The sequence below is a fragment of the Taudactylus pleione genome, unplaced genomic scaffold (genome assembly GCF_031769625.1).
Source record: "Taudactylus pleione unplaced genomic scaffold, aTauple2 ptg000760l, whole genome shotgun sequence".
NCBI lineage: Eukaryota > Metazoa > Chordata > Amphibia > Anura > Myobatrachidae > Taudactylus > Taudactylus pleione.
Genome location: NW_028285162.1, coordinates 4,250,189 through 4,273,412, shown reverse-complemented (window position 1 = coordinate 4,273,412; position 23,224 = coordinate 4,250,189). Strand labels below are relative to the sequence as shown.

Below are 23,224 nucleotides of genomic sequence, written 5' to 3'. Positions count from 1 at the left end.
TTACATAGGAGGCCTGGCATGTGAATCCACTGATTACTGACTACCCCCAAAACACTCCCACTAATAATGCTAGCAATAAATTAACTTAAACAAACAACTAGCACATACCATTAAGCTAACATCTGGGTCTATATGTCTAGAAGCTAACAAAGAAAAGAAAAAAAAAAACTATTAAAAACCATCAGCTACAGATAGTATGCAGTGAAAAACTACTTAATTTAACATTACTTCTAGGTTAATTGTTCAAAGCAGTAGTCAAATACCTATTACAGCTGAGGCAGGGACATGCAATTACAATGTAGCAAGAATATGCTGGGTGCACATGTTACAAATTAAATCACAGAATCTGAGCTTGTGTATAATGCTCTCCACCATGTATCGAACATATAGGGCGACAGCTGGCTTCTGTCTTGCAGCCTTCCTTACCATTGTATCAAGTGGTCTAGACCTTATTACATAAATTCAGTGTCAGAATAGTAATCTACCAATCTAGGTATTACTTTTCTAGGAGCAAACTCCCCTATCAAGTAGTTATAAAAATAAAAACTTGTCATCACTCATTAGTAGACTTACCGACTTACTTCCCATCTTATATATAACTGTCTTCACTTGGTGTAGTTGGTCACTGAAGTCTAGTTTATGGTACTGTACCTCCGTGATTCTGAATCACTTAGGCAAAAGAACTGGAAAGATACAATGTACCTTTTATTTTATAGCAAAAAATAGATACCTGTCCTGTATACACAATCACAGTTATAAATTCTGTGGAGGCTTAGAAGATCCAATCTCTTTGACTAATACAAATTCAGTCCAACAGGAGCCGTGATTCCTTGTCTTTCTGTCCCAGTGTACCCAAACACTCAGTGTACTGCTGCACTGCCTCTTTTAAACCCGTCATGTTCCCATGGGCTACTTCTGGTGCCTGTCGGATTGGTTAATGGAGTGCAGCCATTGAGAATCCCCTCCCTTTAGTTGCAGTAGACACCTTGCAGAGAGTGCCTTTGATGTGTGGCTGAATTTGGAGAAGAAAAAGGAGCACTCATTTGTTTGCTAATAAATTATAAATCCTTAAGTCTCTTTCCCACCCCCAAATTAACATGTGAGTGTCTATTTCGGCAAACGTGGTACCACTGTGTGCCACTTCTAGCTCAACATTGAAGAAGCCCTGCTAAATACTTAGTTGGCAATCTCCAGGTGACTAGGTTCCCTAATGAACCTGTGTGAAAATAACCTTTTTAAGTAATCTACCAGAAAACTACACAACCCTAATACAGCAATATCTATATTTCTTATAAATGTGAACATCCATTAGTTTGTCTTGTTGCGATAAACTCCGGAACCACTGAACCGATTGTGATGTACTTTTCACCACTGTATAGGCAATTTTCCTAGGCAGGTTTTAGGCTAATGATTATCGCGATCGGTCATCAGGGACCTGTGGGCAGGGCTTGGTGGGGAGGGGTCCCCTGCACTGCTCTCAGCAAGTATAAATTATTTTCATCCGTATGCTCTGAAGAGGAGTTTTTGCTGTTAGCAGTGAGAGGAGCCCAGAGCCTGCAGTAAAGAGGGTAGCTGACACCATTACAAAAGAGCTAGTTTACCTGCTGTTCTGGGACCCATTATGTGTGGTGATCGGTGGAGCTCCCTGTCTTCTGGGGAGGCTGCAGCACTGTCCTCAGTGACGAGAATACCAGAGGGCAGTCACTGAAGTGAAGAGAGGGTCTGGCTCAGTACAAATCCCTAGAGGTGGTTCCTGTGTAGAAGGCGTAGCTCAGTCAGTAAAATGGAGCTAGTGTCCAAGTGGCATAGATCACCAGAGTGCAGCCCACTGAAGGAGGGAGGTGGCTTCCTTGGGAGAGACAGATCACCGACTTTCACTCGTGTGAAGCCGGGTACAGATGCCAGTAAAATATAACCCACAGTTCTGGATGAGAGGAGAAAATGGCAAAGAGGCTTAATCTGGCTACACACTGTGAAAATATGTACTGGAACGATATGGCGGCCAATGGGCCGACATATCATATCCTGGGTACAGATTAGAATGATATAATGAACGATGGAATGATCCCTTGTTCCATCCTTCAGTAACATGCATAGAGCCGCAAGCGAAATCGTCAGGATTGATGTGCAGCACATAAAACCTGACAACATCACATGCGACCGTGGGAGTGCGCATATTGTGCTATACACACTGCATGATATGTCGCTACAATTTGGCCAAATCGGACAAATTGTAACAATATCTTCTGAGTGTGTACTCAGCTTTATTTTCAATATGCATTTAACCCAGCATCTGCCAGAATCTGTAGCAATTAATTTTTTTGTTACATAACAAAGATTCGAGCTGGGTACACACCTATACAATCCTCGACCTGATATCGGGTGATCGGAATTACAATTGTATAGGTGTGTATGCAGGACCGTTGCTAGTGTTGGACGATAAACGACTTATAATGCTTCTGCAACGGCCAGAATCAGGAGGTCGCATCTTATGTTGTGCTGTTTAATATTTATCAGCCCAACTCCCGATCCCATAGCATCGCTCACAGTGGGTCAAGCTGGGTGCACACCTCTCGGCTGATCGGGAGTGTATAACCCTATCAGCCGGGGTTCGCAAAGGTGTGCACCCAGCTTCATTGAGGGGATTGACAATCATCTTCACTGCCCAAAAATGTACATTACTGCTTCCTAGCAGGTTTATAATGGATATATCTGTGATATCATGCATGCCATAAAAAAGGGCAGATTTTACCACTAATCCACAGATATGATACATGGGTTCAATGTACTCTATTAACTGATGACTAAAGTAGTGTGACATTCCTGATTTTAGTATAAACATGTTATTGTTCATTGACATTTCTATTTTTCTCAGAACTGACCTAGCACAGTAACAGATGTTAATGTGACATAATGTTTTTGACTGAAAAAAGTGTATTGTTGGAGATGGAGTAGGATCCCCTCAGGTAAGGATTACACATTAAATTAAAAAGTGAAGCAGGAGCCTTAGGCCACTTAAGTTAGTACAAAAGACACCCATTCCACTGATATGACATGATGGACTCTATAGACATTATATTTTTACATATGTCATGTAAAAATATAATCACATTAGAGTTTGCAAAGGGAGATATATATATGTATATATGTGCATATATATATATATATATATATATATATATATGTATATATACACACAAACACTACCGTTCAAAAGTTTGGGGTCACTTAGAAATTTCCTTGTTTTTGAAAGAAAAGCACTTTTTTTTTTCAATGAAGATAACATTAAATTAATCAGAAATACACTTTATACATTGTTAATATGGTAAATGACTATAATAGCGGAAAATGTCTGGTTTTTAAAGGAATATCTACATAGGTGTATAGTCGCCCATTTCCAGCAACCATCACTCTAGTGTTCTAATGGTACATTGTGCTTGCTAAGCGCATCAGAAGACTAATGGATGATTAGAAAACCCTTGAAAACCCTTGTGCAATTATGTTAGCACAGCTTAAAATGGGTTGGCTCATTAGAGAAGAAATAAAACTGTCCTTCCTTTGAGCTAGTTGAGTATCTGGAGCATCACATTTGTGGGTTTGATTATACTCTCCAGATGGCCAGAAAAAGAGAACTTTCATGTGAAACTCGACAGTCTATTCTTGTTCTTAGAAATGAAGGCTATTCCATGCGAGAAATTGCCAAGAAGCTGAACATTTCCTACAATGGTGTGTACTACTCCCTTCAGAGAACAGCACAAACAGGCTCTAACCAGAGTACAAAGTGGGAGGCCACGTTGCACAACTGTGCAAGAAGACAAGTACATTAGAGTCTCTAGTTTGAGAAATAGGCGCCTCACAAGTCCTCAACTGGCACCTTCATTAAATAGTACCCGGAAAACGCCATTGTCAACGTCTACAGTGAAGAGGCGACTTGGGGATGCTGACCTTCTAGACAGAGTGGCCAAGAAAAAGCCATATCTGAGACTGGCCAATAAAAGGAAAAGATTAATATGGGCAATACAACACAGACATTGGACAGAGGAAGATTGGAAAAAAGTGTTATGGACAGACGAATCGAAGTTTGAGGTGTTTGGATTACACAGAAGAACATTTGTGAGATGCAGAACAAGTGAAAAGATGCTGGAAGAGTGCCTGACGCCATCTGTCAAGCATGGTGGAGGTAATGTGATGGTCTGGGGCTGCTTTGGTGCTGGTAAAGTGGGAGATTTGTACAAGGTAAAAGGGATTTTGAAAAAGGAAGGCTATCACTCCATTTTGCAATGCCATGCCATACCCTGTGGACAGCACTTAATTGGAGCCAATTTCCTCCTCCAATAGGACAATGACCCAAAGCACACCTCCAGATTATGCAAGAACTATTTAGGGAAGAAGCAGGCAGCTGGTATTCTGTCTGTAATGGAATGACCAGCACAGTCACCAGATTTCAACCCCATTGAGCTGTTGTGGGAGCATCTTGACCGTATGGTACGCAAAAAGTGTCCATCAAGCCAATCAAACTTGTGGGAGGTTCTTCAGGAAGCGTGAGGTGAAATTTCTTCAGATTACCTCAACAATTTAACAAATAGAATGCCAAAGGTCTGCAATGCTGTAATTGTTGCAAAAGGAGCATTCTTTGACGAAAGCAAAGTTTGAAGGACAAAATTATTCTTTCAAATAAAAACCATTATTTCTAACCTTGCTAATGTCTTGACTATATGTTCTATTCATTTTGCAACTCATTTGATATATAAAAGTCTGTTTTCATGTAAAACACAAAATTGTCTGGGTGACCCCAAACTTTTGAATGGTAGTGTGTGTGTATGTATATATATATATATATATATATATCAATGCACAAGCCCCAACGGCTCCAACTGAGAGGGACAGCCTTAAAAGTAGTGGACTGGTCGCCTGGGTAAATATGGCAGTGAGGGGGGAGATAGTAGGGTCAGGGCCCGCAGAGAGAGCAAGGCACGCCAGGTGGAAGAGGAGGAGACTGAGATGACCTTATATACTAGCAAGTATCTATGTATGTAGTAAGGTTTATGAGTGTAACCCTGGTGTAATTGTGTTATTGCTGATTTGTTATTTTACTTGATAAGCTTTGAAATTTTCCACAATTTTACCAATACACATAACTATAGAAATTACTCTTACTGTGTTGCATAGGATTCTGTTATCTGTCCATACATTGTATAGCCACATATTTTATGCACAGGTAGTGTTATGTACCAGTGGCGTAAAGATGATGACTTGTACCAATGGAGTTAAGTAATCGGGTATTGCAAACTCACGGATGCATAGTAGATGCTTGCCTGTACTTTGGGATTGTCAGAGACCCAGTTCTTCAGAGACACGGAGTCTTACTTGCCTGCGGTATTCACCAGGGACCCCTGCAAGGGGGTTTGGACTTAGCTACGTCCGACATGCAGGTTGAGGCCCTCTGACTTGGTTCCCCAGTACAGGTGCCAGTGTACACTGGCATATGGTGAAGTAAAGTGTACAAGCATAGTCAATAAGCCGGGTGAGAACCAGACAGGTGAGCAGTAACAGGGATTAGGCCGAAACAGGAAAGGAACGAATACTACCATCAGAAATACTGTAGATGCTGGAGTATGTTTTGGGAGCCTATACTCTGGCACTGTCTAGTGCCCAGAGTCCCTTTAATAGGGATTTCAATTCTCATGCCAAACGTGACGTTTGGTACCCCTGCCCCTTTAATTTCCACACAGGTAGGCGCATGCTCCTAGGACAGCTGCAGCCGCCTGTACACTGCAACTCTACTGCGGGGAAAAAGCCAGAGGAAACGTCAGCAGGCGCCAGGGAATCTCCGCCCTCTGCCATGCTGCCGACCAGAGCTGCCGAACCTGGTAGTTGCGTTCCCAGGGAATCTCCGCCCTCTGCCATGCTCCCGACCAGAGCTGCCGAACCTGGTAGTTGCGTTCTAGTGTCCGGCGCGCTGTGACATTGGGATTACAGAAAAAGATTACAGAGCCTGGGATTGAAAGATATTCAAGATCCCATCAACATCATCGTGGTTACAACCATCGGCAGACAACAGTGAAATATTGTCCAAGGTTCATACTATATGGTTAAAAGGTGATAGCATTTTATACATGATCAGAAATATTCTATCTTAAACACACAGGATACATTATGTGATCCTCTTACCATTTTCGGATCCACCATGAGACCCATCTATAGTTGTCCTCAGCAGATTGCAAGATCCAGCATACTACTGTACATTGATTAGGAACTGTTCTGTGCTGGAATATCTTTTTATCCGATGTAACAGTACTAGCCATTTACATCACTTTTAAAACTAATAGGCAGAAGAAACCCATTGTGATTTTTTATTTCTTTCTTTTTTATTTTGCTGCTGTGGACAGATTGCATTAGATCAACACTACAAAGGAGAGAATAACATGGTCTGCAATGTCCTGTGTCTTGGAGTGAGTGATTGTAGTAATACTCTGGAGGATGAAAATGACCCACAGATCCCTGGACAAGCTCTGGTATTTAGAACTGCCCGGCAGCATATTTATGCAATTCTTCTTGGCATGGGCAATGGTAAGTGTTATATGGATAATTCTTTCATTTGATGCATTTTATCGCATGCTTATGTGATATCACAATAGTTGTCATTTAAAAAGCCAGCAGTGCAGATTTTTTGGTTTTCTTCTGGTTTTTCAATCATTGCATTTGAGTGCTCCTAGTTCTCTGAAAACGTCCCAATTGACAGGCTTGGTGCCAATTGGAATTTGTCCCGACTGCCTGGAATTTAGGAGGTATGACCACACTCACCATACTGTAGAAAGGTTAATTTTTAATGGGAGACATAGAATGACTCATGCACTGTACTAATTATGTAACTATGGTGGGTATGCTTTACTTTTTCAGTAGAAAATTGTAGCAAAATTACTGCCTAAATTAGTGTAGAAGCCACACAGTTTGCAAAAAGTTGTGTGTTCACAAATTTTTAAGTTACATTTGTATAGCAAACTGCATCCTTTTAAAAAAAAGAAATCTAAAAAATGTCCTGCATTGTGACAAAATATGCACATGTTTAGCCACACTAGTTTTAAGAATGTTGCTCAACAATTTTATAGAGATCTGTAACTAAAGTAAGTCCCACTCATCTTCTGGCTCTCACTATAGACATGAGCTGGAGTGAGAGTGAGCTGGAGTGAGAGTCATATCTCGGCACACCCCCTGATGAAGATACAGATATGTCCTCATACACTGATGCATGTCTAAGATGTTCCAAGACGAGTAGCAGGTTTTTTTTTCAACATCGCAGATGCAGCGAAAAGCTGCTCACAGTTGTTAGGTTGTGAGTTTAACTGCACCTGAAATGGTTTTACACATGTACAAAGTGCAGATGAAGCACAATAAAACTTGGCGTTAAGAAAAGCTGCGGCTGTTCGCATCGGAGCCCTTTATACAGAAGTACAGACTCAGTCACACACAGATGTACAAATGTTGCAAACCCCAGTGATCAGTGTATGCTAGCAATGCAGTTCCATCACTTCCAGTTTTATTTATGTAAATAAGACACACATTTTGAGCAAAAATGTTGCTTGGTGCAGCCGAGTTGCATGGGACCTGGTGTGACGAGAAGGGCTATTTGACACTACTGAAGTAACAGTATAAAAGGACACATCTGTACCTGGCAGGTGATTGACATCTCGTCATGTTCCTCAATCTCCACGCTTATCAAGGATACTGCATACAGAATTTACGCAAACAGAACCTTCTTCCCATTGAGTGGTCAAACACTGTATCTGGCATGTCGTGTGGACGGACAAGATTACCTACTACCTTCATTATAGATCGGACCTCTTCAACCTGGTGACGTAACCCTGGCTCTTTAGAGAGTCTCAACACCAACCTTCTACTACAACCACTATCGCCACACACCTGGAGCTCGATCCCCTTGCATTCACTATCCTGTTGGGCTCCAATTTATAGGACTGTCTTTGACTTCTCTAATACTTTTTAACTCTGTGCCCTAAACTCATGCTATGATCTCTCCCTCCCCTCTCCATCCACTTCTCCCCTTGCCTCTTGACCTTGTTTTTACAATGTTATGGCTTGATCTGAATTCATGTTCTTTTACGTAGAAAACATCAACCCTGCAATATGTGTGGCTATTAAATAACAAGACTGATGCTATAGTTTGTGTTTAATTAAATTAAGTACATTTTAACTCTGTTCCCTTTCTATGAACTCCCCTACTGCATCCACACACCACTGCATTCTTATTTTCCATTTGTCTAAGCCGTGCTGTAGCTCATTATCTGTCAGCTCTCTCAACATCTCCATCGTTTTCTTCATTACCTTAGTAACTGATGCAAAACGGGTTCTCTTGAGTACAGATTTGACTTAAGGGAAAATAAAGAAGTCACAGGGTGTTTAGTCTGACGAGTACGGAGGGTGTTCTAACTGCTTCACAAAGAGAGCTGTGTGGGCTGATGTGTTGTCCTGAAGGAGGATGAAACCGTTTTTCTATAAGTATGGCCTCATTCTTCTGATTCTTTCCCGCAAAGTTGCTAGAACTTTTTTGTAGTAATATTTATTCTTCAGATGCTGAGTCGACAGTCAATTCGAACAATTTTCAAAATTTTTTCCACATTTTCATTTGTTATTTATGTGCAAGTCCTTCTGGGATGTTCATCATCTTCAACATCCTCATGGCTGTCACTAAACCTTTTGTGCCACTCAAACACACTGCCCCGTAAGCCTCGGTTAGCATATGGAAAGATTATGTGGGCTTCTTGAAATTTAACTAAAAATGTTAAGTTACCACGTTGCTTTACTTTTGAACTAAGCATTTTTACGATGCATGGGAAACAGAGCTTCTTCAAACGCTGTGACACAGCAAACTATCTGTGCGAGAGTGGTGAAACTTGCAAAACCATTTTGGGATAGTCCAAGGTCAATGTTCCCCCACTCCCTTTTAACTCATGCAGTATGGATTATTTTTTACAAGTACAGTCTCATTATTTATTAGCCACACCTCGTACTATGGGGTTCCATGTGAGACTGCCTGATGTTTTAAAGTTGCAGTCATTTAAAAGGCAAAATCAACCTGGGTTTGCCTTTTAAATGACTGCTACTTTAAACATCGGGTAGCCTTGCACGGAACTCGCCAATGTCTGCAGTCCGCAGGATATTACATGTACCCCTATGTATACCTTGTGTTTTTTCAAAATAAAAAAGATTAAAAAAACATCAACAAAAAACAAACAAACATGTTTTTACTATAAGGATTTTAATGTAAAACATCCAATGCATGGGTAGACACTTAACCTTGGGGTTCGGAGTTATTGAATTATTATTTTTATTTTGTCAGTTATTTCTGTTGGCAACATTAAAATGTGTGTTTGTACTTAGAGATGTATCAGACTTTAGTTAACATTCTGCAATGCTACAGTACATGGTGCAGTTTTTATACAGTGCCAGTGCCATAGCTATAAAAAGTTATTTTCAACTTAATTTGATTCTGACCAGGACCCTGTCTTTGTGGAGTATGTATGTTGCCTGTGTTTGCGTGCATTTCCTTTCGGTGCTCCCGTATTCCAAAACATATTTGTAGGTTAATCTGCTGCTGACAAAAATCGACCCTAGTGCGTTTTGCGTGGTAGATAATTTACACTGTAGACTTCAGTGTGACAGGACTGAATTATATGATTAAATATCCTTTGTAAAGTGCTGCGTATATAAATAATCAATAACTTGTATAGATCTGGGACAGCTGTTTGAAAGCAATATGTTGTAATCCGCTATAGGACATATAATAAATCTTGATGCGTGGTGAGGACCTCATTCAGGCGCCTGAAAGGAAATTGCAGAAATAATTGTTTGTTTTTTCTTTCTTTGTGAGGTGCATTTCTTTGCACTTACATCAGTGTTTTCTTATTATGTCTGTACAAAATGGGACACACTTTTTTTTTATGTATTTTAAAAGGGAGTATTGAAAACATTGTTAAACATTTGGCCATGGAAATTTCTTATCTTTCATCAGTTTACCACAAGCATTAATGGCTTACTCTATATAGGTTAAACATTCTCTTTAACATTTTTCTTTAGAAATCAATGGTTGAATATACAGAGGTGTTTTCATTTATGTGTTTAGCTCAGCCATGTTTCCAGCAATTGTTGTAAATTCACTCTCTTGAACTGCACAGTAGTGTAACAATCCGAAAGGAATTAAAAACAAACTGAGATGGGGAAATATATATCAAATTAATAACACAAAAACCAAGGGACAAAAGGTGAGTCTATTATACTCTATGATGTGCACTGGGGATATTCTATTCAATTGGTTTGAAACTAATTTTATTATCTAAATAACCTATGCAATATTAAAATCTGTACACAAAACAACTATATTTGTTTGTATTAGAAAAAATGTTGTGACCTTTATTACATATCTTATTCAACTTAAATTTTTTTTTATATATATATATATATATTACTTACTTTTATTATCACAATTAATATTTGTAGTTAATTGTGACTTTGCGCCCCAGAGTTTTGCAGACCTATGTGACAAATAGGGTATGTCTCCGAATTTGCAATTTGCCTATCTACAAATCTGTAGTTTTATTCACCCCCTCAGGAAGTCTAATAGAGTAAGACAACTCAATGCATTTGAACGTCATTGTATCTATAATCCAGATTGTAAAGGCTCTATCTCAATTATTATTTATTTTATTATTTATTAACAGTTTCTTATATAGCGCAGCATATTCCGTTGCGCTTTACAATTGGAAACATTGATAGAACAAAACAGGGTAATAACAGACAGACAGAGGTAAGAGGGCCCTGCTTGCACTAAATTGGTGAGAGTCGTCGTTGTAGAGAGGTAGATAGTTGTTGAAAGTTAATTGCATTAATATTTCTGCGGGTTTTAGGAGGTTTGGTTGATTTCACTGACATTGAGGTTGATGTAGTGGAGGAAAGTGTGCAGGTGATAAGATTGTGATCTGAGAGAGGGAAAGGAGAATTAGTGAAATCATTATGTATTCATTGCTATCCCCCTCACCTCCTGTGTTTAAAGAATCTTTCGAATTAGCCTGGGAACGAGATATGGGAGTATGTCTGGAGAAAGAAGATTGGGCAGATGTGAGACGATTGGTGTCTAAATCCTCCATTAATTCTAACATAAGGAAAAATCCTACAAAGTAGTATTTGGTGCCCAAAAAGTTGCATCATATTTTCCCAGGTTCATCCGACCTTTGTTGGAGACATTGTGGTAATGTGGGTTCTTATTGGCATATTTGGTGGGCCTGCCCCCTGATCTTTAAATTTTGGGACGAGGTCATGTCTTTGGTGTCCAGAGTGATCCTCCTAAGGACCCTCTACATATGCTTTTGTGCAAGCCCTTGAGATCTAATTTTAAGTTCCAGAATAGATTCTGTGGTCACATGTATAGCGCAGAAAATCTCATAATTGCTTTGAATGGAAAGCAAACCGCAGCTCCATCCATCAATGAATACTTTGATTAATACATTTTGGTATTTAGCTTCAATGGAGTATATAACTGCCCTGCTCCATGATAATGTGTAAAATTTTCATTCTACCTGGGACTCCTGGTACTCCACGTTTAATAGACGATTACCTGGTATAGAGTGAAGATGGTCTTCATTTAGTAGAGCAGGGCCCTACAGGATGGTTCTACCTTTACCCCTTTTCTTTGTTTTTTAATAATTTTTTTGTTGTTTGTTTTGTTTTCTTTCCTTTTTTTCTATATCTTTTTTTTATTTTCTTGTTGAGCTTTATTTTCTGTTTTATTCTAAATGTTTTTGATTTGTTATTAATGTTTTATTAAAATTGGTTGACAATTTATTGTGGAGTATAAACTATTTCCATGGTACAGTGTTTTCTTGATACCATGCTGTACTTATACTGCACTTGTTTTCCACTATTCTGTATTTTATGTCAACTATTCTAAATAAAGAAATAAAGAGATTAATATATATATATATATATATATATATATATTTTTTTTTTTTAGTTAATTGTTTAGAGATGCATTCCTATATTACCTTATCATTAATTTGACAATAGTCAATATTTAACAATTGATAAATCAAAAAACAAGATAACAATTTTCTTCTTCGGGGTCCATAGGGTCCACAGAAAATACCTTGGGGTATGTGGTTGGAGTGAAGCCAGCTTCAGCTACCAGGATGCACTGGGCCCTCCTCCATATATACCCTGCCCCTGGCTACAGGCAGTTAGTTTTTTGTTTGGTGCGAGAAGGCACCTTACTGACAGTGGGACTGCGGTAGCGTGCTGACTGAGAGAACCTAAAGCAGCTAAGTCTCCGAATAGACGCCCATGTCACCGCTCCATCTTCCGCTGCCGTCGTCGCAACACCAGTAACTGCATTGGTGATTTCGGCGGGCCTAGTCAACCCAGGAATGCAACCAGAAACATTGGGGAAGACAGGTAAGGGTTCCCCGCGGCCGCTGACACAGAGAACAATGTGGCAATCCGTGCCTCTGGCGGTGGAGACTCGCCGGAGGACGCTGTTTTGAGGAGACATGTGCAAACTGTCTCCAACACTAGACCACCGGGACTTGAGGGATCCTGACAGCCAGGGGCTTGATGGCGGCAGCCATGTTAGTGGACCTGGTGGATCCATACAGCAAAGGGGAGGTACGCTTTCCCCTGGCGTCCCCTCCCCCGAACCAGACGCTGGTTCAGTTAAGAGTTTCCCGCGTTCCTGGTTGCTCCTCTCAGCCTCCCTCTATATGAGTCGGCCTGAGAACCACTCTCAGGTGCTCTCGGTGGCTGTGTGCTCAGGAGGTTTGGGTCAGTCTCCCTGTATGCCTGTCCTGCAGGGATCAGGTCACACATAGCACCATATCCTACCTGGGCTAATGGTAGTGGATTAAGAATATATATGCACTATGTAATTTCGATTGTATATGTGCAGTGCATGCGACTTAATTAAATCTGCTGTGTGTTATGCTGCCTTTTTTATTTCTGAATAACTCAGTCATAACCTATCACTGCTGTTTCTCCTCATTAACCCTCTACTACAAGTGTGTGGGAATATTGGGGGGTGTGGAACAATTGTCACATTTATACTCAGACTTTGTATAACTATAGATATATTGTTATGTCCAAAGAGACTGAAAGACAGGTGACTGAAGCCCCTGTGCTGGTGTCATGTATGGCCTGTAAAGCGGGGTTATCACAACAGGACTTCGTACAAGATGGATTATGTGGTCACTGTTTTAAGGAGTCACCACAACAGTCAAATTTACCAGCTTATGGACAGGAACCTCCTTGGGCTGCCTTTTACCAGATTATGGGGCAGGTTGCAGACAGGTTGGCGGCTCCTACGCCGGCCCCGATGATGGGATACCCTCAGCAACTGCAACCTGCTATGTTTATGCCCCCTATGCATCCGTCCTGGATGAACATGTATGCTCACTTAGCTCAGAATGTGGCTTCATCCTCAGCAGCTTTCCAGTAACCGCGGCAAGCAGCTAGGCCCATAAAGCCAAATACCAGAAGGCGGTTGGCCTCACACGTCGTCCAGTTCTCAGACTCTGGTACATCTTCTGACGAGGATGGGGATACATGGGTCTCCTCTCAGGAGTCTCTCTCTGTCAGGAGAGGAAGACCGGTTTCCAACAGCAGATGTCCCCCCTCTGATTAGGGCGGTCAAAGCTGTGCTAAACATAAGTGATGAGGAGCCCGTACAAAGAAAGGCTCCAGTATTCAAACGCCAGAAAGTTGTAAAAGCTGAATTTCCCAAATCTAAGCACCTTTCGGAACTTATGAGGGAAGCATGGAATTCTCCAGATAGGAAATTCCAGGTTACAAGAAAGGTTGACGCCTTGTACCCCTTTCCATCAGATGAGTGCATCAAGTTCCGCCAGCAGTATATGCACATGTGGCACATCTGGTTAGAAGTGCCACATTGCCCATACCATCTGCATCCTCTCTTAAATGTTCCACAGAGACTTGAATACTGTCTTAAGGCAGTCTTCACTCTATCTGGAGCAGTCACGCAGCCGGCCATGACTATTGCTTGGGTTTCCAAGGCCATTGAGGAATGGATGAAAATACTGGAAGATACTCTACCAGAATCTTCCAAGGAACACTTGACTATTATCTCCTATGTTAAGGAGGCAGCATCTTATTTGGGAGAGGCAGCATTGGAATGCTTGTATATTATCCTCTAAAGCATCAGCTGTCTCAGTTGTGGCTCAGAGAGCCCTTTGGTTAAGAGATTGGAAAGCAGATGCAGGGTCTATAAAAGCCCTGGATTCCCTTCCGTTTACGGGAGGCATTTTGTTTGACAAAGAGTTAGACAAGATTGTGGCTACAGTAGCAGCCTCTAAGATGGCTGGTTTACCTTCAGCATCCACTACTAGACCTAAGCAGTTGTCCTTTCGGCCTCAATGAAAACCTAAAGGCCAATCTTCCTCTAGGACAAGTTTTCACAGGAAACCACAGTCTAAGAAATCCTGGGCAAATAGACATCCGACTTCTGGGACTAAAGATAAACCTGCAGCCTGATGGGATGGGCCTCCCCCTGGGGGATCACAGAGTAGTAGGCCGACTTCTTCAGTTTTCAGATGCCTGGCATCAAACAACAATGGATGCCTGGGTTCGGGAGGTGGTATCCCAGGGGTACACCCTCACTTTCTGGTGAAGTCCCCTGCAAAGGTTTTTTTGCACAACTCCGGCTGCAGATTCTGCGAAAGCCTTGGCCCTCCAGCAGGCTATACACTCCCTGCTGGTGTCAGGGGTAATAATCCCGGCTCCAGTGAATCAACTAGGAAAGGGATATTATTCCAACCTCTTCTTGATTCAAAAACCCAATGGGTCTCACCGGCCTATTCTAAAACAAAAGGGATTGAACACATTTATACGGGTGCCCAGGTTTCGTATGGAAACCCTGCGGTACAATTGTGTTGGCAATGGAACCAGGGGATTTCATGGTATCCTTGGATATTCAGGATGCATATCTTCATGTACCAATTACACCATCCCACCAACGGTTCCTGCAATTCGCAGTGCTGCAAGAGCATTTCCAATTTCAGGCACTGCATTTTGGTTTATCAACGGCCCCTCGGGTGTTTACCAAAATCATGGCAGTAATGACGGCCTGCCTTAGGCGCCAGGGAGTCAGGATCCTGCCATACCTGGACGATCTGCTGAGTTGCAGCATCATCTCAGACTGACAGTGGCCTGACTACACAGATATGGATGGATTGTAAATTGGAAGAAGTCATCACTTCTTTCAGTACAACAGATGGTGCATTTAGGGGCACGCTTGGATTCTCTGGCACAAAGGATATATCTGCCAGAAGACAAGATTACGGCCCTTCAGCTGCAGATACGAAGGCTTCTTCACAATCGATCAGTATCTGTTCATGCAGCAATGCGGGTTCTGAGATCCATGGTGTCGACCTTCGACATGGTGATGCCCAGTTCCATTCCAGACCATTGCAGCAGTTAATCCTCTCGGAATGGGGGGGTGGGGGTACCACTCAATAAAGGCACAGATGATATGTCTCTCACCAGAAGTGCGACTGTCCCTGTCATGTTGGTTGCAGGCGTACCGTCTCAACAAAGGTCGCCCATTCTGGATTCCAGATTGGGTACTCCTCATAACTGATGCCAGCCTCCGAGGATGGGGCGCAGTGACAGGTGACAGGTCGACATGTTTCAAGGAAAATGGACAAGGGAAAGCCTTCTGTCCATAAATGTCCTGGAACTAAGGGCAGTATTCAGAGTACTGGTTCAGGCTCAAGAAATACTAAAGGGCAGGCCTGTCCAGGTACAATCCGACAACGCTACCGCAGTAGCCTACCTCAACAATCAGGGAGGCATGCGGAGCCAGCCTGCCATGATGGAAGTATCAAGCATTCTGGTCTGGGCAGAATGTCACCTTCCGGCAATATCGGTGGTGTTCATACCAGGAGTCCTCAATTGGGAAGCGGATATACACGCCGGAGAGTGGGCTCTTCATCCACAGGTATTTCAGAGCCTGGTGGACAGATGGGGTCTTCCAGAGGTAGATCTCATGGCCTCAAGTCACAACCAAAGAGTTCCCAGGTATGGGTCCAGAACCAGGGATCCTGTAGCCGAGTGACTTGACATTGGTTCTCAGGGCTTTGCAGGCTCCTCCATTCGAACCTCTGAAATCAGTAGACCTAAAGTGGTTCACAGCGAAGACAGTTTTTCTTCTTGCTAATGCCTCTACCCGTAGGGTCTCTGATTTGGCAGCCCTGTCTTTTCGCTCTCGTTTTTTAATATTTCATCAGGATAGTGCTGTTCTTCATACTAGGTCGGGTTACCTTCCTAAGGTGGTATCCCAGTTTCATATGAATGAAGAAATTGTGGTTCCGGCGTTACAAGCTTCAGGCCTTTCGGCGGGTGAAGCATCACTGGATGTTGTCCATGCACTTCGTAGATCGCACCAACTCCATTAAAAAGTCAGATTCTTTATTTGTGTTGTATGGCTGTCATAAGCGAGACTTGCTGTCACTCTCTGCACAAATTGTGTGACTTACCATGCCAGTTGCTGCAGGTCAGGATTTCTGCCTGACCTTGTTTGGGAACCATGCAGTGACATCACCATCATGCACTATGTCAGCTGATAGCGTTCTTCCAGTGAGAGTTCTCCTGCCTCATCTAACCTCAGCAGCCTATCAGGGACTTGCAGCAGAGTCATATCCCCTGTGAGAACTCCCACTGGTGCGCCTGAGCAAAGTGTTGCTTCCTAGAGTTCAGTTCTAACCTGTGGCTCCTTTGTGCAGAAAACCACCACTGCTATCAGGCTCATTTACCAGACTCCAGCGTTCCTGTGATATCCGTTACCTGACCTGACCCCTGGTACTGCATCTGATATCTGGTTTTGACTTTGGCTATTCCCTGTGACCTGTTTATGACTGCTCCCTGGTACCGTCTAAGTCCGTTTGGTTCTGACCCAGCCTTTTTACTAAGCTATATGTCTCCTCCACTGCATCCAGAGTTTACCAGCACCTGTATAAGGGAACCTATCCTGATGGCCGCGACCTGTGTGTCGGACGCAGCCAAGCCCATACCTTCTTGCAAGGGTCCCTGGTGAATACCACCACTACATTAGACTCCCCGCCTCAGGCTTAGGTCTAGCCAACTCCCTAATGCTAGCCGCATCCATAACCATCCGGGAGTTGTGACAGATTGCTCAGGCCTGAAAATATGGACGCTGCTGGTCAGACTCAAGTGGCAGACCCCAGTGTGGGTCTTATGAATGTGGTGAAAAGATTTGAGACGACACAAGCAGGTATACTACAATATTTGGCTGATTGTTTTACCATGGCTTCTCAGTCTCAGAGGATTTTTTCAGACACAGTTAACCCCTGCATACCTCCAATCACTGCTGAGGATTTTGCTGGTAACTTGCAACTACATAATTCAGTTAAAGGAACCACTCATCAAGTAAATTGAATCCTGCATAACTTGGAATATTTCAGCAAATGCTAGAGCAACTGCAAAAGCTTTTAACCAACATTATGCTGATTCTACCAGAATTAATTTCTTCTGATTCTGACAAAACCCCAACTCAGCATAATAAAGCCAAGGAGGTTGTTGATTTGGGAGCCTTAAAGACTGTGCCCTCGGCCCAAGCTGTCAGAAGCTGAACGTCAGAGGCGCAAGGAATTTCAACTGTGTCTTTATTGTGGTGGCCCTGATCATTTTATAAAAGACTGTTCTCTCTGTAAATCAAGGAAGGGTGACAAGTCTCAGTGTCACAGTGTTAATGCCAACTAACTATCTAGATGGTCACCTTCAGTTCCAGTTTCCACTACTCCAAATAGGAGTGCTGAGGAAGTTGCCCAAAAAGGAACTTCAGTTCAAGATTGGGCTCCTGTGACACGAGCACCCAATTCCAGCTCTGGAAATCAAAAGAGAGTGTTAAAATCTCCCAAAGTCAGTGAGAAGTCTGTTCCTGCAGTCTCAGGAGGAGTATCCGATATTCAAACTCCAGCAGGAGTATCCGATGTCCAGACCTCGGCAAGGGTATCCGATGCTTCAGTCCAAGCAGAGATATTCGATGTTTCAGTGCCAGTGAGGGTATCCGATAATTCAATTCCAACAAGGATATCTGATGCTCAGACTCCGGAAGGATTATTCGATGTTCAGACCCCAGCAGGGGTATCCGATGTTCTACCTGTAAGCAGGGTGTTCAATATTCCAACCCCAATGGGGGTATCCAATGTTCCAGCTACAAGAGAGGGATTCGATGTTCAAGCCCCAGCAGGGGTATCCGATGTTTCTCCTCCAACAAGGGTATCCGATGTTCCAGTACAAGCAGGGGTTCGGTTCCAGAAAGGGAATCCTTTGTTTCAGCTTCAAGAGATATAATTGATGTTCTAACCCCAGTAGGGGCACCCGATGTTTCAGCCTCAAAAGCAGTGATCGATGTGCCAGCCTCGGAAGGGGTATCTGACTACCCAGCCCCAGTGGGGCATCAGACTTTCCAGTCCCAGAGGGGACATCCAATTATCTAGCCCCAGGGGGGGCATCTGACTTTGTAGCTCCAGAGGGGGTGTCTGATTCTGTAGCCCTAGTAAGGGCATCTGACTTCGTAGCCCCAGAGGGGACATCTGATTCTGTATCCCTAGTAGGGGCATCTGATTCTGTAGCCCTAGTAAGGACATCTGACTTCGTAGCCCCAGAGGGGACATCTGATTCTGTAGCCTTAGTAAGGGCATCTGACTTCATAACCCCAGAGAAGGTGTCTGAATTGCCAACCCCAGAGAAGGTGTCTAAGTTGCCAACCCCAGAGGAGGTGCCTGAGTTGCCAACCCCAGAGGATGTGCCTGAGTTGCCAGCCCCAGGAGGGGGTCTTCAGTGCCTCAGCCCCAGGAGGGGTCTCCAGTGCTTCAGCCCCAGGAGGGGTGTCCAGTGCCTCAGCCCCAGTAGAGGTGTCCAGTGCCTCAGCCCCAGGGGAGATTTCCAGTGCCAAGATCCCAGCAGGAATTCACAGTGCCATGCCTCAGCCCCAGTAGGGGTGTCCAGTGCCTCAGCCCCAGGAGGGGTCTCCAGTGCCGCAGCCCCAGGAGTGTTCTCCAGTGCCTCAGCCCCAGGAGAGGTCTCCAGTGCCTCAGCCCCAAAAGGGGTCTCCAGTGCCTCAGCCCCAGGGGAGATTTCCAGTGCCAAGATCCCAGCAGGGATTCACAATGCCATGGATACAGACATGGATTCCGGTTTGCCACTTCCCGAAAGCGTCACCATGTGGACTACTAGTACGGTCCAGACTCAGAAAGGGTCATCTAAACTTCCTGTTCTATCTAGTTCCAGTGTGTCCGGTCTTAACCTCTACTATTCCTGCCAGTTTAAGTGTCCCCAATCCCAATCCGGTTCTACCTATTCAGCCAAGTGATATGCTCTCCGTCTCCTGGTTCCAAAAAAGACTTAGAGTTCTCACAGATCAATGTAATACCTGCTGCAGTGGGCCCTTCACCTAATTCTCTGCTTAGAAGTTCGGTGGATGATCGACCACTTTATGGAGATTTAGATCAGTTTTATGCCTTGGCACGTCAATATCTTTCCGATGTGGATTCCAGATTGCTGCCTTCACTTACTCCTGCCAATGTGGTCAAATATTTCCTTTTGACCTTTAGGGGCAAAGCTTTGGACTGGGCTAATCCACTCATAGAGACCAAGGATCCCATTTTAGAAGATCTCTCAGCTTTCACTGAAGCAGTACTGTAAAGGTTTGCTCCAAAAGCATCGAGATCAGCACAAGGTCCACAGCCTGCGGTACTGCAAAAGTTTACTCCAAAAGGTCCACAGCCTGCGGTATTGAGACTTGGGGTCACCTCCTTGGCCCCTCTCCATGAAGGCTCCTCTGGGTATCCTGATCCTTTGGATCCATCATCCACTTCTGGTGCTGTTTCCAAGGGAAAACATTTTTTGACTTAAGACTTGGATTCTGATTCTGCTTATGATCCTGTAGCGGATAAAGCACCTTTCCCTGGACGTCCTATGTTTAGAAAGGAAGTTTTCGTTGAACCAGATATTTCGTCTCTCCCGGGTGGATCAAGACGTTCTCGAAAGGGCAAGAAGAATCGCCGAAAGCATTAAGTCTTACCATGTTTCTGCTTCTCCAATGAAGAGTTGTGTTGGTCTTCAGAGATCTATTCAAGTTTTTTTTCGCTAGTCATAGGGGTGTCCGGAGGCCACCCGTTAGGAGGGGGTAATGTCACACTCTGCACAAATTGTGTGACTTACCTTGCCATTTGCTGCAGGTCAGGATTTCTGCCTGACCTTGTTCGGGAGCCATGCAGTGACATCACCATCATGCACTATGTCAGCTGATAGCATTCTTCCAGTGAGAGTGCTCCTGCCTCAGCTGACCTCAGCAGCCTTTTCAGGGACTTGCAGCAGTCATATTCCCTGTGAGAACTCCCACTGCTGCCTGAGCAAAGTGTTGCTTCCTAGAGTTCAGTACTAACCTGCGGCTCCTTTGTGCAGAAAACCACCACTGCTATGAGGCTCAGTTACCAGACTCCAGCGTTCCTGTGATATCCGTTACCTGTTCCTGACCTTGGCTTTGTTTGTGACCCTGATTTCGCCTGACCCCTGGTACTGCATCTGATATCTGGTTTTGACTTCGGCTATTCCCTGTGACCTGTTTACGCCTGCTCCCTGGTACCGTCTAAGTCCGTTTGGTTCTGACCCGGCCTGTCGACTAAGCTATACTTCTCCACTGCATCCAGAGTTTACCAACATAAGGGAACCTATCCTGAGGGCCGCGACCTGTGTGTCGGAGGCAGCCAAGCCCATACCTTCTTGCAAAGGTCCCTGGTGAATACCGCCGGCACATTAGACTCCGCACCTCAGGCTTAGGTCTAGCCAACTCCCTAATACGGGCCACATCCATAACCATCCGGGAGTTGTGACACTGGCCAGCTAACAAACAGACTTTGGCCAGATGGTTACATATGACAATTTCTCAAGCGTACACACAAGCTGGTCTTGTTGTTCTGAACGCGGGAACAGCACATTCTACGAGATCTGTGGGACCATCGTGGGCGGTTCGTCGTGGTGCCTCTGCTGAACAAATATGCAAGGCAGCCACGTGTCTTCTGTCCACACCTTTGTCAAATTTTACGCATTTGACACCTTTGCCTCTCAGGATGGTTCCTTTGGGGAGAGGACTCATCTTTCAACTGAAGCACAGGGGCGTCCCCACCCTTAAAGGGAACTGCTTTGGGACATCACCAAGGTACTTTATATGGACCCCGAAGAAGAAAATAAGAGTTATGGTATAACATACCTTTGTTAACTCTTTTTCTTCGAGCACCCACCCTAACACAACTGGTGTTATTGGGTAATCTTTTCTGTTGTATTTTCTATGATTCCCTCTTCTTAGAGAGAGTGCTTCTGGAGTATAAGGGTCTTTCCTTCTCATCTTATTTTTCTTTCTCCTGCTTGGGCTTGATAACAAACTAACTGCCTGTAGTCAGGGGCGGGGTATATATGGAGGAGGACCCAGTGCATCCTGGGAGCTGAAGCTTGTTAACTGTTTGGTGCCTGGATCACTCCAACCACATACCCCAAGGTATTTTTTGTGGACCCTATGGACGTCGAATAAAAAGAGTTAGCAAAGGTATGTTATACCATAACTCTTATTTTTTTATATACTATTTGCATACAATTAGTAATTAATTTTTGTCCTCATAAGTAATATATATCCTATGATCCAGAATACATTTTGTTTGAACTTAAAGGGGGGGAAATCAATTGTTTTATCACGCCTGTAATATTACCCGACAGGCAATATTCATTTGTTAATGGGAGAGAATGACGCGGGCACCCATTACTTATAACTCATGTTATGGCCAAATGCACTGGGTTTAGAAGTGTAAAGCGGCTAAGCCCGTGCAAAGTATTGGGCGCTCTTTTTGCAGATTTCTGCTAGTCACCTCAGGAGGGTGCTAGCAGAAATAATGGGCACCCACGGCACTTGCGCCCATCTTATATATAAAATTCAGACAAACATTGGATCCCAGAAGACATACTATGGGGTTGAGGTCCTGGTTGGACTTCCCGTTGGTGTACGCTGGGCAGAACTTTGACTTGGGGGCACTGGGCAGAACTTTGACCTGGGGAGTCTGTTCTGGGCCTTCCACTGGATGCATTTAGATGAAAACTTTGCAGATGGGTGGCAATTGGTCTCGGATGCCTAATGGAGTGGTTAATGTCCCGGTTGGACCTCATGGCGGAGTGCGCCGGACAGAACTTTGACCCCAGGAGTCTGTTCTGGCTTTTCACTAGATGGATTTGGACGACGTCACATAATTTCTACGAAAACTTCAGAGTGGTAACATTGGATCCCAGAAGACATGCTAGGGGGTTGAGGTCCCGGTCGGACCTCCTGTTGGTGTACGCTGGGCAGAACTTTGATCCGGGGAGCCTGTTCTGGGCCTTCCACTGGTTGGATTTGGATGGAAGCTTCACAGAGGGGTGACAATTGGTCTGGGATACCTAATGGAGTGGTTGGAGTCTCAGTCAGACCTCACAGGTAGAACTTTGACTCAGGGAGCCTGTTTTGGACCTTCCACTGGATGGATTAAAACGTAAAAACTTGAAGATTTAAACCCGGGCAACACCGTGTACTTCAGCTAGTTAGTATATATTTGTGAATAGCTTCTGTCAATTTAAACGGGAGTTGCGGGCAGTGCGATACAATTGAATTCCTGCCAAACATTCTATAACGTATCAAATTCCCAGGATCTCTAGTTCCTGTTATGTATCATTATAGTATGCAGTGGTATATCGCAACAGTACCAGCTGATTAGTTACTATGGGGTATATGTATCAAGCAGCGAAAATTGTGGAGAACTGGACCAGTGGAGAAGTTGCCCATAGGAACCAATCAGCTCCTATAGACTGTAGTAATGCAACTTCAAGCTGATTGATTGCTATGGGCAACTTCTCCACTGGTCCACTTCTCCATGCTTTCTACTGCTTGATACACACACCCCTATCTCTTGTAGTTATATGTTAGCAGTCATTTGTCAGCAATATATCAAATTGCAATCATTTTTTTTCTTCGGACTACAATTTAAAATGTATCTTTTCATGGCTTTTTCAAACTGTACAGCTCATCAAATTGAAAATCTCACATATTTTCAAACAAGCAACAGTTTTGTGACCTGGGATCCATACAAATCAGTGCAATGTACCAAGC

The 23,224-nt window shown here is 43.6% G+C and overlaps 1 protein-coding gene across 5 annotated transcripts in view; it reads left to right on the top strand.

Annotated features, from left to right (window-relative positions):
- Window positions 1-23,224, top strand: part of FAM120B (family with sequence similarity 120 member B) — a 273,166-nt gene that overhangs the window by 19,075 nt on the left and 230,867 nt on the right. For all 5 annotated transcript variants that reach the window (XM_088457412.1, XM_088457410.1, XM_088457411.1 and 2 more), the window contains exon 3: window positions 6,390-6,570. In XM_088457412.1, the coding sequence (XP_088313538.1) occupies window positions 6,390-6,570 (181 nt within the window). The remainder of the gene's footprint in view (window positions 1-6,389; window positions 6,571-23,224) is intronic.